The sequence below is a fragment of the Phymastichus coffea genome, unplaced genomic scaffold (assembly GCF_024137745.1).
Source record: "Phymastichus coffea isolate CEN01 unplaced genomic scaffold, Cenicafe_Pcof_1.1 PCOF00131, whole genome shotgun sequence".
In the NCBI taxonomy this organism is placed as follows: Eukaryota; Metazoa; Arthropoda; class Insecta; order Hymenoptera; family Eulophidae; genus Phymastichus; species Phymastichus coffea.
In genome coordinates this window covers 52,463-66,951 of record NW_026706942.1, presented here as the reverse complement: position 1 = coordinate 66,951, position 14,489 = coordinate 52,463, and the positions used below count along the sequence as shown (strand labels likewise).

General features: G+C 38.6%; 1 protein-coding gene across 3 annotated transcripts in view; it reads right to left on the bottom strand.

The window, feature by feature from the left end:
- Positions 1–14,489, bottom strand: part of LOC131671646 (WD repeat and FYVE domain-containing protein 3) — a 49,123-nt gene that overhangs the window by 8,835 nt on the left and 25,799 nt on the right. For 2 of the 3 annotated variants that reach the window (XM_058948234.1, XM_058948235.1), the window contains exons 21-38: positions 8,188–8,355; positions 7,834–8,042; positions 7,580–7,755; positions 7,359–7,504; positions 6,741–6,939; positions 6,190–6,550; positions 5,909–6,113; positions 5,401–5,833; positions 4,666–4,875; positions 4,397–4,585; positions 4,024–4,317; positions 3,706–3,941; positions 3,195–3,450; positions 2,901–3,112; positions 2,695–2,827; positions 2,460–2,613; positions 720–954; positions 73–296 (exon numbers count right to left, since the gene is read on the bottom strand). In XM_058948234.1, coding sequence (XP_058804217.1) covers positions 73–296; positions 720–954; positions 2,460–2,613; positions 2,695–2,827; positions 2,901–3,112; positions 3,195–3,450; positions 3,706–3,941; positions 4,024–4,317; positions 4,397–4,585; positions 4,666–4,875; positions 5,401–5,833; positions 5,909–6,113; positions 6,190–6,550; positions 6,741–6,939; positions 7,359–7,504; positions 7,580–7,755; positions 7,834–8,042; positions 8,188–8,355 — 4,040 coding nt within the window. The remainder of the gene's footprint in view (positions 1–72; positions 297–719; positions 955–2,459; positions 2,614–2,694; positions 2,828–2,900; positions 3,113–3,194; positions 3,451–3,705; positions 3,942–4,023; positions 4,318–4,396; positions 4,586–4,665; positions 4,876–5,400; positions 5,834–5,908; positions 6,114–6,189; positions 6,551–6,740; positions 6,940–7,358; positions 7,505–7,579; positions 7,756–7,833; positions 8,043–8,187; positions 8,356–14,489) is intronic. The other variant, XM_058948236.1, reaches the window with a different exon arrangement.

The window sequence follows — 14,489 nt, the reverse complement described above, 5'->3', positions numbered from 1 at the left end:
AATAGTGCGCAGTATATTAATGAAATATGAATAGCACTTACATATCGAGTATTCTTATTTCAAAAATATTACCTTTAATGGATTGCAAAGAAGGTTTCAAATTATCTAAATTATGGAAAAACAAACGGTCTGATGTTGTTATACTTAAGCCGGGAGTTATTGGGCCAGGATCGATAACACTCGTTCTTTGCGTCATTTTTTTGGCTGGGTGAGGTTTCTTAAATAATTGTTTTGGAATCTGTCCAAAATTATTGATGAATCCGATTGTCGCATTTTTTTTCAAAGGGTCATCAATCCTAAAAATTAAGTCCATTTAAATTATCCGCAATGAATATCATGATTAACTAAAAAGTTAAAAATAAATTTAGAGATATAAGTAAGATAGACATAATATTTTTTTAAAGTGAGTCATTGTATTATTTTCTAATAAATTGCAAATGTATGTACTTAATTTGTAAACTAAACATAAAGTTATACTAAACTTGGCTTACGCATATTTCTATTATCATCAGAAGAACTCAATGTTTTTAGTGGTGCTCATGGTTTTTGATTGTTTGTGAATTTTAATAAACAATATATGATAAATTCAACATTCTTTTTGCAAATATTAATTACATAATTTATTAGAAATATACATAGTTGTGCACTATTTTAATCAAATAGTTTAGTTATTTATTTCGAAACTTATATGAATAAACGAGAATACTATGTATACTGACTTGTAGATGTCCACATTTCCTTCATAAAAAAGGTGATGGAAGACATTCACTGCATCTACTGCTGCCGGCCCATTTTGTTTGTATCCAAATATCAAGTCAATCCATTGATGAAGATGTTGAGACACATAGTCGCATTCCAGTGCGAGTCTATGTACTCTGATAAATTCACGAGGATCTTGCCTTGCCCAAGGTGGAAGAACAATGTCACCAAGTTGAACACCACTTTGTTTTGAACCTAAGTACAACAATGAATTGATGAATTGTTAAATATTCGATTCACTCCAAGCTGGTTCATATGTTGGGAATTTTCAGAGAACCGATTTTTTTCCAATTTGGCATACTTATTAGCTATGAAAAGATGAATGATTGTGGCAAGTTTGAAAAAAAATATTGATTAGGTTAATAGATATTAGCAGTAGAAAAAAATTAGGAATAAAATAAAATCAATAACAAAATAGTACATTACGATACAAGTGCGGGGAGGTAGATTCTTGTCTCGTGTGGCGTTTACGCCCGAGCGAAGCGAGACTGGAAAGGCACACGAGACGAGCAACTCTTTTTGGCACTCCGCTCGGAAAGCACATACTTTCTGTACGCTCGACCAGAAACGTGCGTTCAAAAACGAGTTTTCCATCTGTCGTATCAAAAGTACCTTACGAAGCATGTTCGGAAAAGAAATTCTCGTCTCGTGTACCTTTTCATTCTCGCTTCGCTCGGGCATAAATGCTACACGAGAAGAGAATCTACTTTCCCGCACTTATATCGTAATGTAATATTTTCGAACTTGTTCGAAATATGTCGTACCATATTTTTTTATACGACGTGTGGAATTAGTACATTATGATACAAGTGCGGGAAAGTAGATTCTTGTCTCGTCAGGCGTTTACGCCCGAGCGAAGCGAGGGTGGAAAGGTACATGAGTCGAGAACCTCTTTCCCGAACATGTGCCGTACCGTATTTTTTGATACGACGTGTGGAAAGTGCGATTTTCAACGCATGTTTTCTATCGAGCATGCGGGGAAGGCGCACTTTGTGCACGGGGTATCGAAAAGTACAATTTCCGAGCAACAATTTTTGAAATCGAAACTATAGCTGATGTCGATGTATTACAGCAGTGCGTGTGCTAGCCAAGTGGCGAGAAAGGAGACGCGTACGTCTGGACTGCGCGTCGTTTCGTTTTGATGTTCACTGTGGAATATTGTATAGTTGGCCAGTGATTTTTATTGAAGATTTATATATAAAAAATCCAAAGAGTACAACGAAAATTAAAAAATCCCAACTACGAACATTTGGGAAAAATGCAGTTTTTTACAAAGAATAATAATTTTAGTAAAAACAATGTTTTGTTTCTTTATTCATAATCATGCCAAAGTTCAAGATTTTACGTGTGTTTTAGAAAGTTTTTTTATATTAGTAATGGTAATGAAGTTATTGATTTAAAAATAAATATTCTCAGTTTTTCTTCGGTGGTTAATATCTTTTAACCTAATCGATATTTTTTTCTAAAACTTGTCATAAGTATTCTTTTCATAAGTATCTTTTCATAAGGAATAGCATGTTAAATGTAAAAAAATACGGTTTGATAAAAATCGTCAACTTGCAAAGTAGCTTGGAATTAATTATTCATGAAAGATTAAAGAGTTTGTTTCAACATAAAATCAAATTCTAAGATACGTTCTCTTTTTTTAAATCAATTAATAGCATGTTAACAAGTAAATAGTGTGAAATTAAATATTTTACCTAGATCAAAATTGTTCGAGTTCACAAGAAACTCTGGGAGATAAAAGAATTCTGGAATAAGTTCTTTAACGTCAGCCATATTATGTTTAGAAGCTGAAAGCCACGCTTCTTTGATGCTGTTGAACATTCGATCTGCTAAATCAAAATGACCTCCCTAAAATGAAAAGTAAAATAAATTGTTTACTTTGTTTCTTTTTTGAATTGCAATCTATCGTAATACGTGTATTTTGTCAACCTGTAGTCTAAGAAAATGTTGAGTGAATGGCTCCATTCTAACTAAGTAAGAACACACTATCATAGCCGAAGAATAATGTGTTCCATAATGATATGGTGGAGTTTCTCCGTGAGGATCATCCCACTCTTTATACCTATAAATGAAAGATATTAGATGGAGGAATATTAAAATGAGAATATGAAATAGTTTGGTTCCTGTAAATAAACCTTTTTTTGAACTGCAAAAGCCTTTCAGGACTTTGGGCCCCCATGGGCTTGCTAAAATCTCGAAAAGTGACGGAATCGGCAAGGTCAAGTTCTTCACTATCATAATCTGCAAGAATCCATGGGAAAATTGGATATTGCATCAAATCGTTGTAACTTCGACCCGCCAAAGTATTCAAATGCATTAGATATTGGAAATTCGATATCTCTCCTCTCTGTTAGCAGAACCACGAATTTAACATTTCGTAGGATTTAAATTACTATTAAAAATCAAAATTCAAATTACTGTATACTCACAACCCATCGCTGTGTAACTGAAGTCTCACCAATAAGACTTGAAAGTAGCCCAGTTGCTTGCTCCACATTTGCGGTTCTTTTTTGTCCAGCAACCGATTGTTGGGCACTATCAGCGATAGCAGTAGCAAAAGTCATAAATCTTTGATAAACTTTATTACGTACTTTTCTAGGAAAAGCCAGTAAATAGTTTCGTCCATCTCCGCTAAACACTTCAAGCGCCATTGGTTGTAACAAGTATCGTCTTTTATGTACCTCTCTATGGTATAAATATAATAAATTTATTAATAACATTGCGTAATTCAAATCAGGTTAAAAATGTTGCTTGCTATAGATTGAATAAAGAATAATAGACTTTTTCACGAAAATTAGCTTTAAATCTAAAATTGAGCAAGAAAGTATCAATTACGTTATTTAATGGTATAAAATGAAAGCAAAACCGTTAATATTGTTTGTCAGCGTAACATTTTAGACTATCAACAACAACAACGTTGAAAAAAAATTCAATTTCAACCTTATATCTTCATAATTGAACTTTGAGCATTGTCTCATTGCGCGAGAACGCCTAGGTGATCCAGGTGAAGGTAATATAGGTTCGTAAGCTTCTGGTAAACTCTCTATGTCACGAATTTCTCTAGACTTCAGTAAAGTAAATCCGTCGATAACATAAAAATGTTCCTTTCCAAATAATAAAAGGCCTTCTGTAGTATCTAATCCCTGTATTCTAGCACATCTAAACATATGACTTATCTGAAATAAAATAATTATTCAAATTAATTTGATTGTTACTATTTGTATTTGTACTAGGGATAACAGATTTGGAAAAATTTACTTTTTCATGCTCTTCTAATAATCTTAAAAGAGTTTGGTTGTCAGGAATGCCTTGATTATTTTCTTCTTCTGGCTCAACATCTTCTGTTGATTCATCAGGCTCACTGGCATGTCTTGCTAATGGACATGTCACTATTGGAGGCTCATTTTCAGTAGAAGTTTCATTCATATTTAGTGGTACGTCGTCAATTACTGGATCTTTTTCACGTTCAAACATTCCCGAAGAATTACCTAGTTGCTTCAAGTAATACTCTTTACTATCCAGACTAGTAGCTACTTTGTACTTCAATTGTTTCTAAGAGAATACAACATAAAATGACTTTTCATCATTTTAACCTAACGAATACTATAACAAGTTTTGTTCAACAACTTACGTTATCTGGGTGCTCTAATTCAGGTCTATAAGGATAATGTATATAAAATAATTCATTCTTCATCATTTTTTTACGCATTCTACAAGGACCTTCTGTCATGTCAAGCATCCATTTATCAAGTACTGTAGGTGTTGGTGGTCCCCATAAGCCACGTTCTCTTGTTAATTCTGTTTCAGTTTGAAGCCATTCCTAAAATACGTAGAAGAAACCGACCCCGACATTTATTAACAATTTATTATGAGATAGATTTGAAATTTTTTTAAATTTACTTGATAAACGTAACGTTGAGTATGTTGATAAGTTTGCTGATATTGTAATTTTCTTGCGGCAGCTAACTCCCTTACTAAGGCTACATTTTGTTCAGTCCATTGAACGACAGTTTTGTAACGCAATTTTAATTTAATTTTAACAGATTCTTCCTTTCTAACTTTAGTTCGGCTAGCTAATCTTGTTAAACCTCCGGTCACTTTTTGAATTTTCTGCAAAAGAAGAAATTATATAATTAAAAATTTCCAATGAATATTATTTTTTAATACCTGAAAAAGGTATCGTTACGCAAGGAAAAAAATTGGATCCGTAAATTAAAATCGTGTATTTCTTTAATCGTACAAACACTTCGATTTTCGTATTAGTATCATCAAAGGTAGCGACAGCGACCTGCGGCATAAATGCCGGAGGCGCGTTTATGTATGCCACATTAAAAGAACAGCTTCAAGTGAGAAAATATTCAATATTGATTCATAAAATATACAATCAGAAGTAAATGATATTTTACTATTACATTGTCAATGATCTTACGTCTGATACCGTTTACACCGATAAACTTTTGTTTCATTTTCAGTCAAATTTCGTGAGAAAATATAAAATTGAGTTTTATGTTTTTACTTAATTGAACACATTGAAACTAAATTCTCTCACGTAGTAAACATAATATGTGATTTAAGCAGCTAGCATGTATATTATATCAACCAAATTCAACACTTAAAAATAAAAATGCTTCTTACGTTGTTAATTGCTGATTGAATTTGATTATGTAGTTCCCAAGGAGCTCGATATGGTGCTTTTCTTTCCGATCCTACATAATTCATCCACAACTTTTGCGCAAGTTCGTGCACTTGTTCTCGAACAATTGATAAATCAGGTGCTCGTTCATTTCCGACTGGAGATGTTAGTGTTACTTTAAAAACTTCCTCTATGGCAGGTTTCTTACAGACGTAAAGTTCTTCCCAAACCCTAGTTGCGGCAACAGCCATAAGATTATGACCTTGATGAGATGTTAATCTGTCGTCACTGGATTCGATTTGTGGATTCACATGCCAAGTAGTCTTCATATTAGTATCTAACATTATTTTTATATCGGCTGTCAATTGTAATAAACAATATGTTAAACATCCGATAAATTCTAATTCATGATTTCCAGCACCAAACACAAGCAACCTATCAAACAATAAGTTAAAATATTTAGGCGAACAATGAGAGACGCTATTTATCAATAAAAAAATATGTTGTTACCTATGTGTTGTAAGTTTATGCAGAGCTTCTAAAACAGCCATTTGATCAGCAATAGAATCAGTAGATCGGGACAATAAAAACAAAATATTTCTATTTAAGCAATGATGAAGACCTTCCATGCTTACAGAACCAGGTCTTCGTTTTGCTTGACCAATAAGTTTAACTATGAAATCAAATACTTCATGAGGATCTTTGATTAATGAGCCTATGAAGAGAAAAATATAATTAAATTATAATCGATATAATATTCTGAGGCTAGATTTAAGCGGTGATGAATTTACCTTGCCACAATTTGTCGACAATTCGAGCCGTTAGATAGCACACATTGTTCGTAATGTTATTGGGAGAACCACCAGGGACAACAGGCAAGGCCGCTTGTTCACCAATAAGAATATCAGCTACCAATAAGTGATCCATTAAAATAGATAAAATTTCTGTTTGGTACTGGGTCTGTTGATTTGTAGACGCATGTTCGGGCCAAGCGTCCAAGATGAGATCTATGGCGGCAGGTGATTTTGTTGACACAGGTAAAGAAAGCGAATCGACTACAATAACTCGTAAAAAGTCCATGACAAATTTTCGTACTGCATGATTTGTCAATCCCAAATCCTTCGACGGCGATTTTACTAGTACTGGCTCTTGCTATATAAATTTTATTATTATTAATAAGTCGCTAATTATCGAAAATTTGTTGTTTAATTTTGTTAAGACAATGTACTAATTGAACCAATGCAATTTTTTCAATCTAGAATTTTCACGTAATTTGAATAAAAATCTTTTTTAAATGTTGCAAGCTAGAAGGCGATTCGGAGTGAATTAAAATTTTGTTTACCTCGTCAGCCGGAGTACTTGTACCACTGCTGTCAAGACTAGAATTATTAGGTTTAGGAAATAGTGTTCCGGCTAAAGCTCCCAAAACATCTGCACTCATGAACAATTGCATAAAATCCGTGAAATTATGATAAAGAAAGAATAGAAACTGAATTATTGTCACTGGATAGTCACTTAGCCAGTCAGGTGAAGAGTCGGCGCTGAAATTATTTAAAATATCGTATTATATTTGCTATGTGGCTATCTATACGCATTTCAAGTATTACTGCGACTTTTTTTAACAAAATAAAGAACTTATTATCCGAACAGAATAATTACTTGTTTTAAGAAATTTCACTATAACAAATTTTTGATTACAGTTGTAATAAAAATAAACTTTTTAAATGCACTCGCAAACAAAGAATTATTCTAGTTGAACTAGTAGATTTGATAAACGCAACGATAACTTGACAAAATGTTATCATTTTTTGTGTAAAATTTGCAAAAATTTCTTCATGGTATAAATATATGTTATTTAAAAAATTTTTTTTTTCCGATCGTTTGCCTCGCTAACGATGTCTCACACAATTTTTGAGACAAATATAATTGATTTTAATATTCATCTACATATATATTGTACCTTGAGCAATTATAAATCATAGTTCGGACCATCGTTAAAAGTGTCACAATAGCTTCAGGACATAGGCTTATTCTAGGTGCAAATGAAGATAGAGAGTAACTTGCAGGTACACCAAACATGAAATTCCATACATTGTCCAAGTCGAGCTATAAAACATATCATTAAAGAATTGTTTCTGTTTTTCAATCAAACGTTAAATACTTTTATGCGAAAATAATTACTTTAGAATCAGCAGGCAGTAGTTTTATTGGCTGTCCCATCATTAAAGCAATAAATAAGAAATAAAGTTCAGGAACCAGATCTACATGTTGTGAAAGTAACCATCCTAGATGTTGAAATCCTGGAACATGCTGCCCTGCTGTTTTTGTTTCTCCGCTTGTTATTTGCTGAGAATATCCTAAAAATACAAAAATTCCAAGATTCCATCGAACAAATAAAATATATTTTTCATCATAAACCAAGTTCGATTAAATACCTAGTACAATACCTATCTTGTTGTGATCCGTATATCGTAACCAACCTCCGCTATGTGTGCCATCTTTAAATTTCTGCAAAAGTGGTTGTACTGAACACAAAGCAACGAGAATTCTCAGACCCCATATAACAGTCGTGCTATGAAGTCCTGGTTGAAGAAATAGCAATATCCAGTCTAATCCTAATACTTTTGAGACCTCATCGCATATACTAAAATGAGAAATATGTTAATTTTCAGGATAGATCAATTCAGATATATGTACAGCGTCATAACAGCAAACGAATTGATATTAATTCATAGCTATTAGTATTTATAGTAAAATTTCACATAGTTTTATAAGTAACATTAAACTACCTTGTATTGATTTTCGAACCATTGAATAAAAGTGAATGAAACAATTGAAGACAACGATTGCGTAAGAGAATGATTTCTCCTTCTCCTTCTTTATTTCCTTCACCTTCTCTCAAAATAAGACTTTTTTCAGAAGTCAAAGGTAACGTTGCTACAATAAACTGCCCAAACCTAGTTTAAGACGATGAAAATATAGTTATTAAATGAAAAAAATACACACCGTATTAATTGTCGTTTTATTTTCTAACGCTTGATTTGAACACTATACACATAAACACATACGAGGGTAAGTTGTTCACTTTGCTTGCCAATCTCTCAATTTTTACAAGGATATCCATTTAATGAAATAATATAGCTTTATGAAACTCATTTAACTGATTTTGGTTCACCCTGGACTAATTCTGTTACTCACCGTTCTTATTTAAGTAACATAAAGTGTATTGTTCCTTTTGATCTTGAGAAACTTTAATAGTGAAAGTTTATGCTAGTAATTGAAAGATGTTCTAAATGTGTCAAAATCTACATTTCTTATGAACGACCTCTGATGAACATTCCCTTATCCACCATTTAAGGAGAAGTCAAATGCTGGACCAAGAACCCGACATCGGAAGTAACGTTGTTTTATGACGAACATATTAAACTTTCATATTTTTCATATTAAGCGTAGTTAAATGGTACAAAATATCAACTTTTTAAGTATAATCCTTTCATTCATTATTTTATATACATACATACATACATACATACATACATACATACATACATACATACATACATACATACATACATACATACATACATACATACATAACTCCGCCACTGCCGGTCCCAAGCCCGGGACCCTGCTACTCAAGATGCAGGGATGAGGAGGGGGAGGAGTATCAACCTCGTTAAAAAACCAAGGCTCATCTGGCCCGGATGATAGCACCTTGTTAAAGGGTCCCCGTTCAGGGTAACGGACCCCCAAGCTGAAGGTGTGAAGCGACCCGTGCCGATGTAGCCTTGTTGGCTCTCGGGGGTAACAGAGAGTCTCAAACGGAGCCTTGGGAGCACCTGGCGAAACTCCCTCGTAACTAGCCTTGTCCCACGCATGCGGGGCTCTGCGTGGGATCGACGACATCTTCCCTAGCTGCTCGTGGGATCAGAATGGATACAAAAGAAAAACAAACAACAAAAGAAGACGTGGAACGGACAAAAGAAGGGGACGATGGCCAGCAATGTGCAGACTCGATGGTGAGCTTGTGGAAGCAGCTAATAGAGGGCGACAACCGAGAGCAAGAGCTCTTAAATGCGCTGGAGCACAGGATGCTTGCTATCGAGAAGGTGATAGTGCCTGCTAAAAACATTCACAAGAATGTGAAGAGCGATCACGAAGCGGCCATGTCGTACCTTAGGCGACTGCAGAAAGTGCGGCAAAAAAATTCAGAGGCAAAGAACGTATTCGAAGATAGATTAGAGGATACGCTGAGACAGACAACAAATGAGGATGAAGATAGGAATAAAAAGAGACCTGCAAATAGTCCTCCTCTGTTGAATGTAGGGCCGCCAAGGTGAGTGCCACAGAGGGTCGTATGGCTGTTAGCCGGATCGAAGGCTACAAAGATATACCAGCAGATCAGGCTAGCCGGAAAATCAGAGCGGTAAGAAGGCAATCCCAGAGCAACCGCGAGGAGACGGAAGAAATACCGCAAGGACGTGCTGAAGAAGACTGGCAAGTGGCTCGAAGGCAGAAAAAGCCTAAGAAGAAAGAAGAAAGACGTCAAGAAGGCAGAGGAGAACCAACTCTTAGAAAAGTTCCGCCAAGGAAAAACCTTCCAAGGTCAAGGCCGGAAGCAGTGCTGATAAGAGCAAATGGAGAAAATAAAATCTCTTTTTCGGATATGCTGAAGGAAGTTAAAAAAAAGGTTAGCACCGAACAGGTGGGGTCCCAGGTTGGTAAGGTGCGGGAAACAAAGAATGTCAACCTTTTGCTAGAGTTGATAAAAGGCTCCAAACTCGAGGACATCAGTGTGGCGATACGCTCGGCTGTCGGTGACCAGTTGAGTGTAAGAGCTTTGGTCCCGACAGTGACGATGGAGCTACGAGATCTGGAAGAGTCTAACAAAAATAGATAAGGAAATCTTCGGGCAGAAAATTAGCATAATAGCTAGCATGGAGGGATGTACAGCGGAAGAGGCAGCAGAAAGACTTATGCAGGACATCACGGACGCATGTAACGCGTCCATGCCGCGCAGACCAGCACAATACCATAGGAAACCGGCTTACTGGTGGAGTGAAGAGTTGGCGGAGCTGAGGAAAGAATGCAATAAATGCAGACGCAAGTATCAGCGAGCGAGAAGAGCGAACCGGCCAAATATGTCAGAATACCAGCAGGACTATAAACAAGCCAGAAGAACTCTGCGAATTGCAATCATCTCGAGCAAGAATAAATGTTGGAAGGATTTAATAGAGACGATAAATCGTGACCCTTGGGGATTACCGTATAAGATAGTGATGAGAAAGCTACGAAAGACATTCGGGACGAACGTTCCAAACGATAAACCGAGCCTGCGTCGAATAGTTAAAGTATTATTCCCTGCAGGTGAAGTTCGGACGAGCTTTCCAAAAGAAGCAAGTGGTTCACCGGGAGAACCATTTACCCTACAGGAACTGACGAACGCAGCCAAAAGATTAAATGCTGGAAAAAGCCCAGGATTAGACGATATTCCAAACGAGGTTTTGCGATTGATAGTTCTCAGGAACCCTCAGATGCTGCTAAATGTTTTTAACAAATGTCTAGCTGAAGGAATCTTCCCAACCAGGTGGAAGAGACAAAAGCTGGTACTGATACCGAAGGGGGAAACAAGCTCTGCCGCGGATCCTTCAACGTACAGACCATTGGGAATGATAGATACAACGGGGAAGCTGCTCGAAAGACTCATTCTCAACAGAATGGAGATATGGATCGCGAATATACCAATCTCTCGAAAAAGAGAAAAAGATGCCGTATTATATGCTGAAGATGTTGGATAGTTACCTGAAGGATAGAACACTAGTTATAATTGCCGAAAACGGCAGAATAACTATCGACCTGACAGCGGGAGTGCCGCAGGGATCAATAAAGGGACCCTTCCTGTGGATCTGTATGTACGACGGATTGCTGAGACTGAAACTACCTAATGGAGCATCGTTAGTTGGGTTTGCTGATGACTTGGCATTGTTGGTGGTAGCAGAAATGGTAGAGCAGGTGGAGGCCATTGCAAATGAAGCCCTGGAGCTGATCGCTGAGTGGCTAGCTAGCAGGCTGTTACAGTTAACGGTTCGGAAATGTGAAGCTATCTTAGTGACGCGGAGAAGAAAGTTCAACCCTCCCCAATTTATAATAAACGGAGAAATTATTCCTTTAAAGAGTGAAATAAAATACCTAGGAGTATGGCTAGATAACAAGCAGGCAGCAACGAAAGCATCGATGGCTTGCACATCACTCATGAGGATCATGCCTAATATAGGAGGCCCATGGCCAACACGTAGAAAATTACTGTCAACAGTGGTGGACTCCATCCAACTGTATGGCGCCTCTACGTGGGCAGCACGGGCCTTGCCAGCGGATGTAGACAGACATATGGGATCGGTTCAGCGTAAGATGAACCTACGCATTATCAGCGCATGGCGGTCGGTCTCAAGGGACGCAGCGAATGTATTGGCAGGAGTACCTCCAGTGAGACTGTTAGCCATAGAAAGAGAAGAGATCTGGAAGAGCGAAGAGGAACAACGGCAGCGACAAGGAGACCTCTCTGAGGAAGAGAGGAATCGTATACGAAGAGAAGCGCGAGAAACACTTTTGATAAGATGGCAACAGAATTGGGAGTCAACAAAAGACGGAAGATGGACCTACGAGCTCATTCCAAGACTAAGAGAATGGGTACTCAGAGGACACGGAGTGGTTGACTATTACCTCACCCAGGCACTGAGTGGACATGGATCCTTTGGAGTCTACCGGGCCAAGAGAGGGTTTCGTCTAGACAGCAAATGTGCTTTTTGCGGAGTAGAGAAGGACGACGCAGAGCACACACTATTTGAGTGCCCTGCAAACGAACCTGAGAGACAAAGACTGATAGTAGAACTAGGATTGACTCGGATAACGAAGGACAACCTGATACTGACCATGTTGACGACGCGAGAGAGATGGGACCATATAGCTACCTTTATTAGGGGAGCTATGAAGACCAAAGAAGAAAAGGAGAGAGAAACGCGAGGAAGAGACTGAAGAGATTACAAGACTGATGGGCTGAGAATCACAGCAAACGAAGAGGGATCCTTCGGGATCAGAACAGGCCCCACCGAAGTAATACTGAAAAGGAGTACCGGTGGGTGCTAGAAGTCGACAGGGGAATTTCGTGTTGCGGCTATGCGTTATAACATGGCCGTAGGACGAAGGGTTTTTAGTCGGTATACCACATATTGGAGACTCCGACACAAGACGGCACATTGGTGCCGAGGTCGTTTCGACGGCTTCGTCAACAATGGCCGTCTGGTCTTTAAAAGATTTTTACCCAACCCCTTATAAAAAAAAAAAAAAAAACACGCATACACACACGCATACACACACGCATACACACACGCATACACACACGCATACACACATACATACACACATACATACATACACATAACCTATTGTTCACGATCACAATAGGTCCCACCAAAACAATACCGCAAGGACGAAATCCCGGTAGAGACTAGAAGGCGAAAGAGCCATTTGAAGGGAGGAAGGTTTTAGTTGGTAGGCACACCAGTCTGGTGAATTCAACACTACCCACTCTGTCGGCTAGAGTGAGCTGCCTATAAAGATTTCCCTGCCTCAGGCTCGGAAAACACACACACACACACACACACACACACACACACACACACACACACACACACACACACACACACACACACACACACACACACACACGCACACACACACACACACACACACACACACACACGGACCTACATAGTAGTCTAAATGGGCGGGGAGGTGAACCCCGACGTGGCGCGTCCCAGGTGGCGGATAGGGAGGCTTGCTATTGGCTTGCCAATAGCGGGAGGGTTTGAGGGAAATAAAATACCTCTCGCGGACCAAACACAAACCCTGTCCAGGGTTACGGACTAGGAGTAGGAGCTCCGAATATAAACCAAGGGAGGGATACTCTAGTACCGGCGCCTGGTGGGAGTGAGCAAGCGGGCTCCCCGACGTCGTCATCCCATGACCGCAGTGCTACAGGGGTTGGTCACTCGGCCCCTGTAGTATCTAATGCTACAAGTGACGTAGAGAAAGGCTCTGCTGGCAAGCTTCAGCAACTCGAGGAGGCAATAGAGGAGCAAAACCCTACCAGCGCAGTGGCAAGCTTGGCTGGGCTGACAGTAAATGCTACAAGTGTAGCACAGAAGGAACTAATCTGGCTGAAACGCTGGAAGGATATAGAGCAGAGTGAAAGGGCTGAACAGGACCTGTTTGACCAGCTAGAAAGGAAGATGACAGAAATCCACGATATTACGAAAAATGCGAATAATATCCATAAAGCGGTGAAGAATGGACAGGAAGCCCAATGTCACTAATGAGAAGGCTAAAAAGTAGCCGCAAGAAGAACCAGGAAGATAAAGCACAGTTTAGAATTGAACTAGATAAGACAGCTCAACAACCTGAAGGAAATAAGGGACAGAAGAGGGCAGCAGCTAGCCCGCCTATTGCGAATAGAACATCGAAAGTGATCATCACCGGCAATCGAGGTAAACGAATGATAGTTGAACAACCAGAAACGATGCGCCAAGCTAGCCTTGAGAAGACTCAACCAACAAATGGCACATCACAAAGAGTATCGGAGATCCAAAACAAGGATGCTGGAACCCCAACCAGCCAGCAGCAGGATTGGGAAGTAGCCCAGGGAAAAAAAAGAAAAAATAGGCGTGGTAGAAGCCGATCGGCACGACGCGAGTCGACAACGCCAAGGGTGTCACCGACAAGGAGAAGGCTTCCAAGGCCCAAAGCAGAGGCGATCCTTATAAGGAAGCCTAAGGACAGCGATACAAGCTATGCTGAAATGCTGAAGCTGTTAAAGAAGAATGCTAATAACGAGGAAGTCGGGTCCAAAATAGGAAAAATACGAGAAACCAGAGATGGGAACGTGCTCTTGGAGCTTATAAAAGGTTCCAAGCTAGAAGACGTGAGCGGTGCCGTACGTACGGCTGTCGGTGATCAGCTAACTGTGAAGGCCTTAGTACCATCAGTTACGCTCGAAATCCGAGACCTTGAAGCCGGAATCACAGAAAGCGAGGTT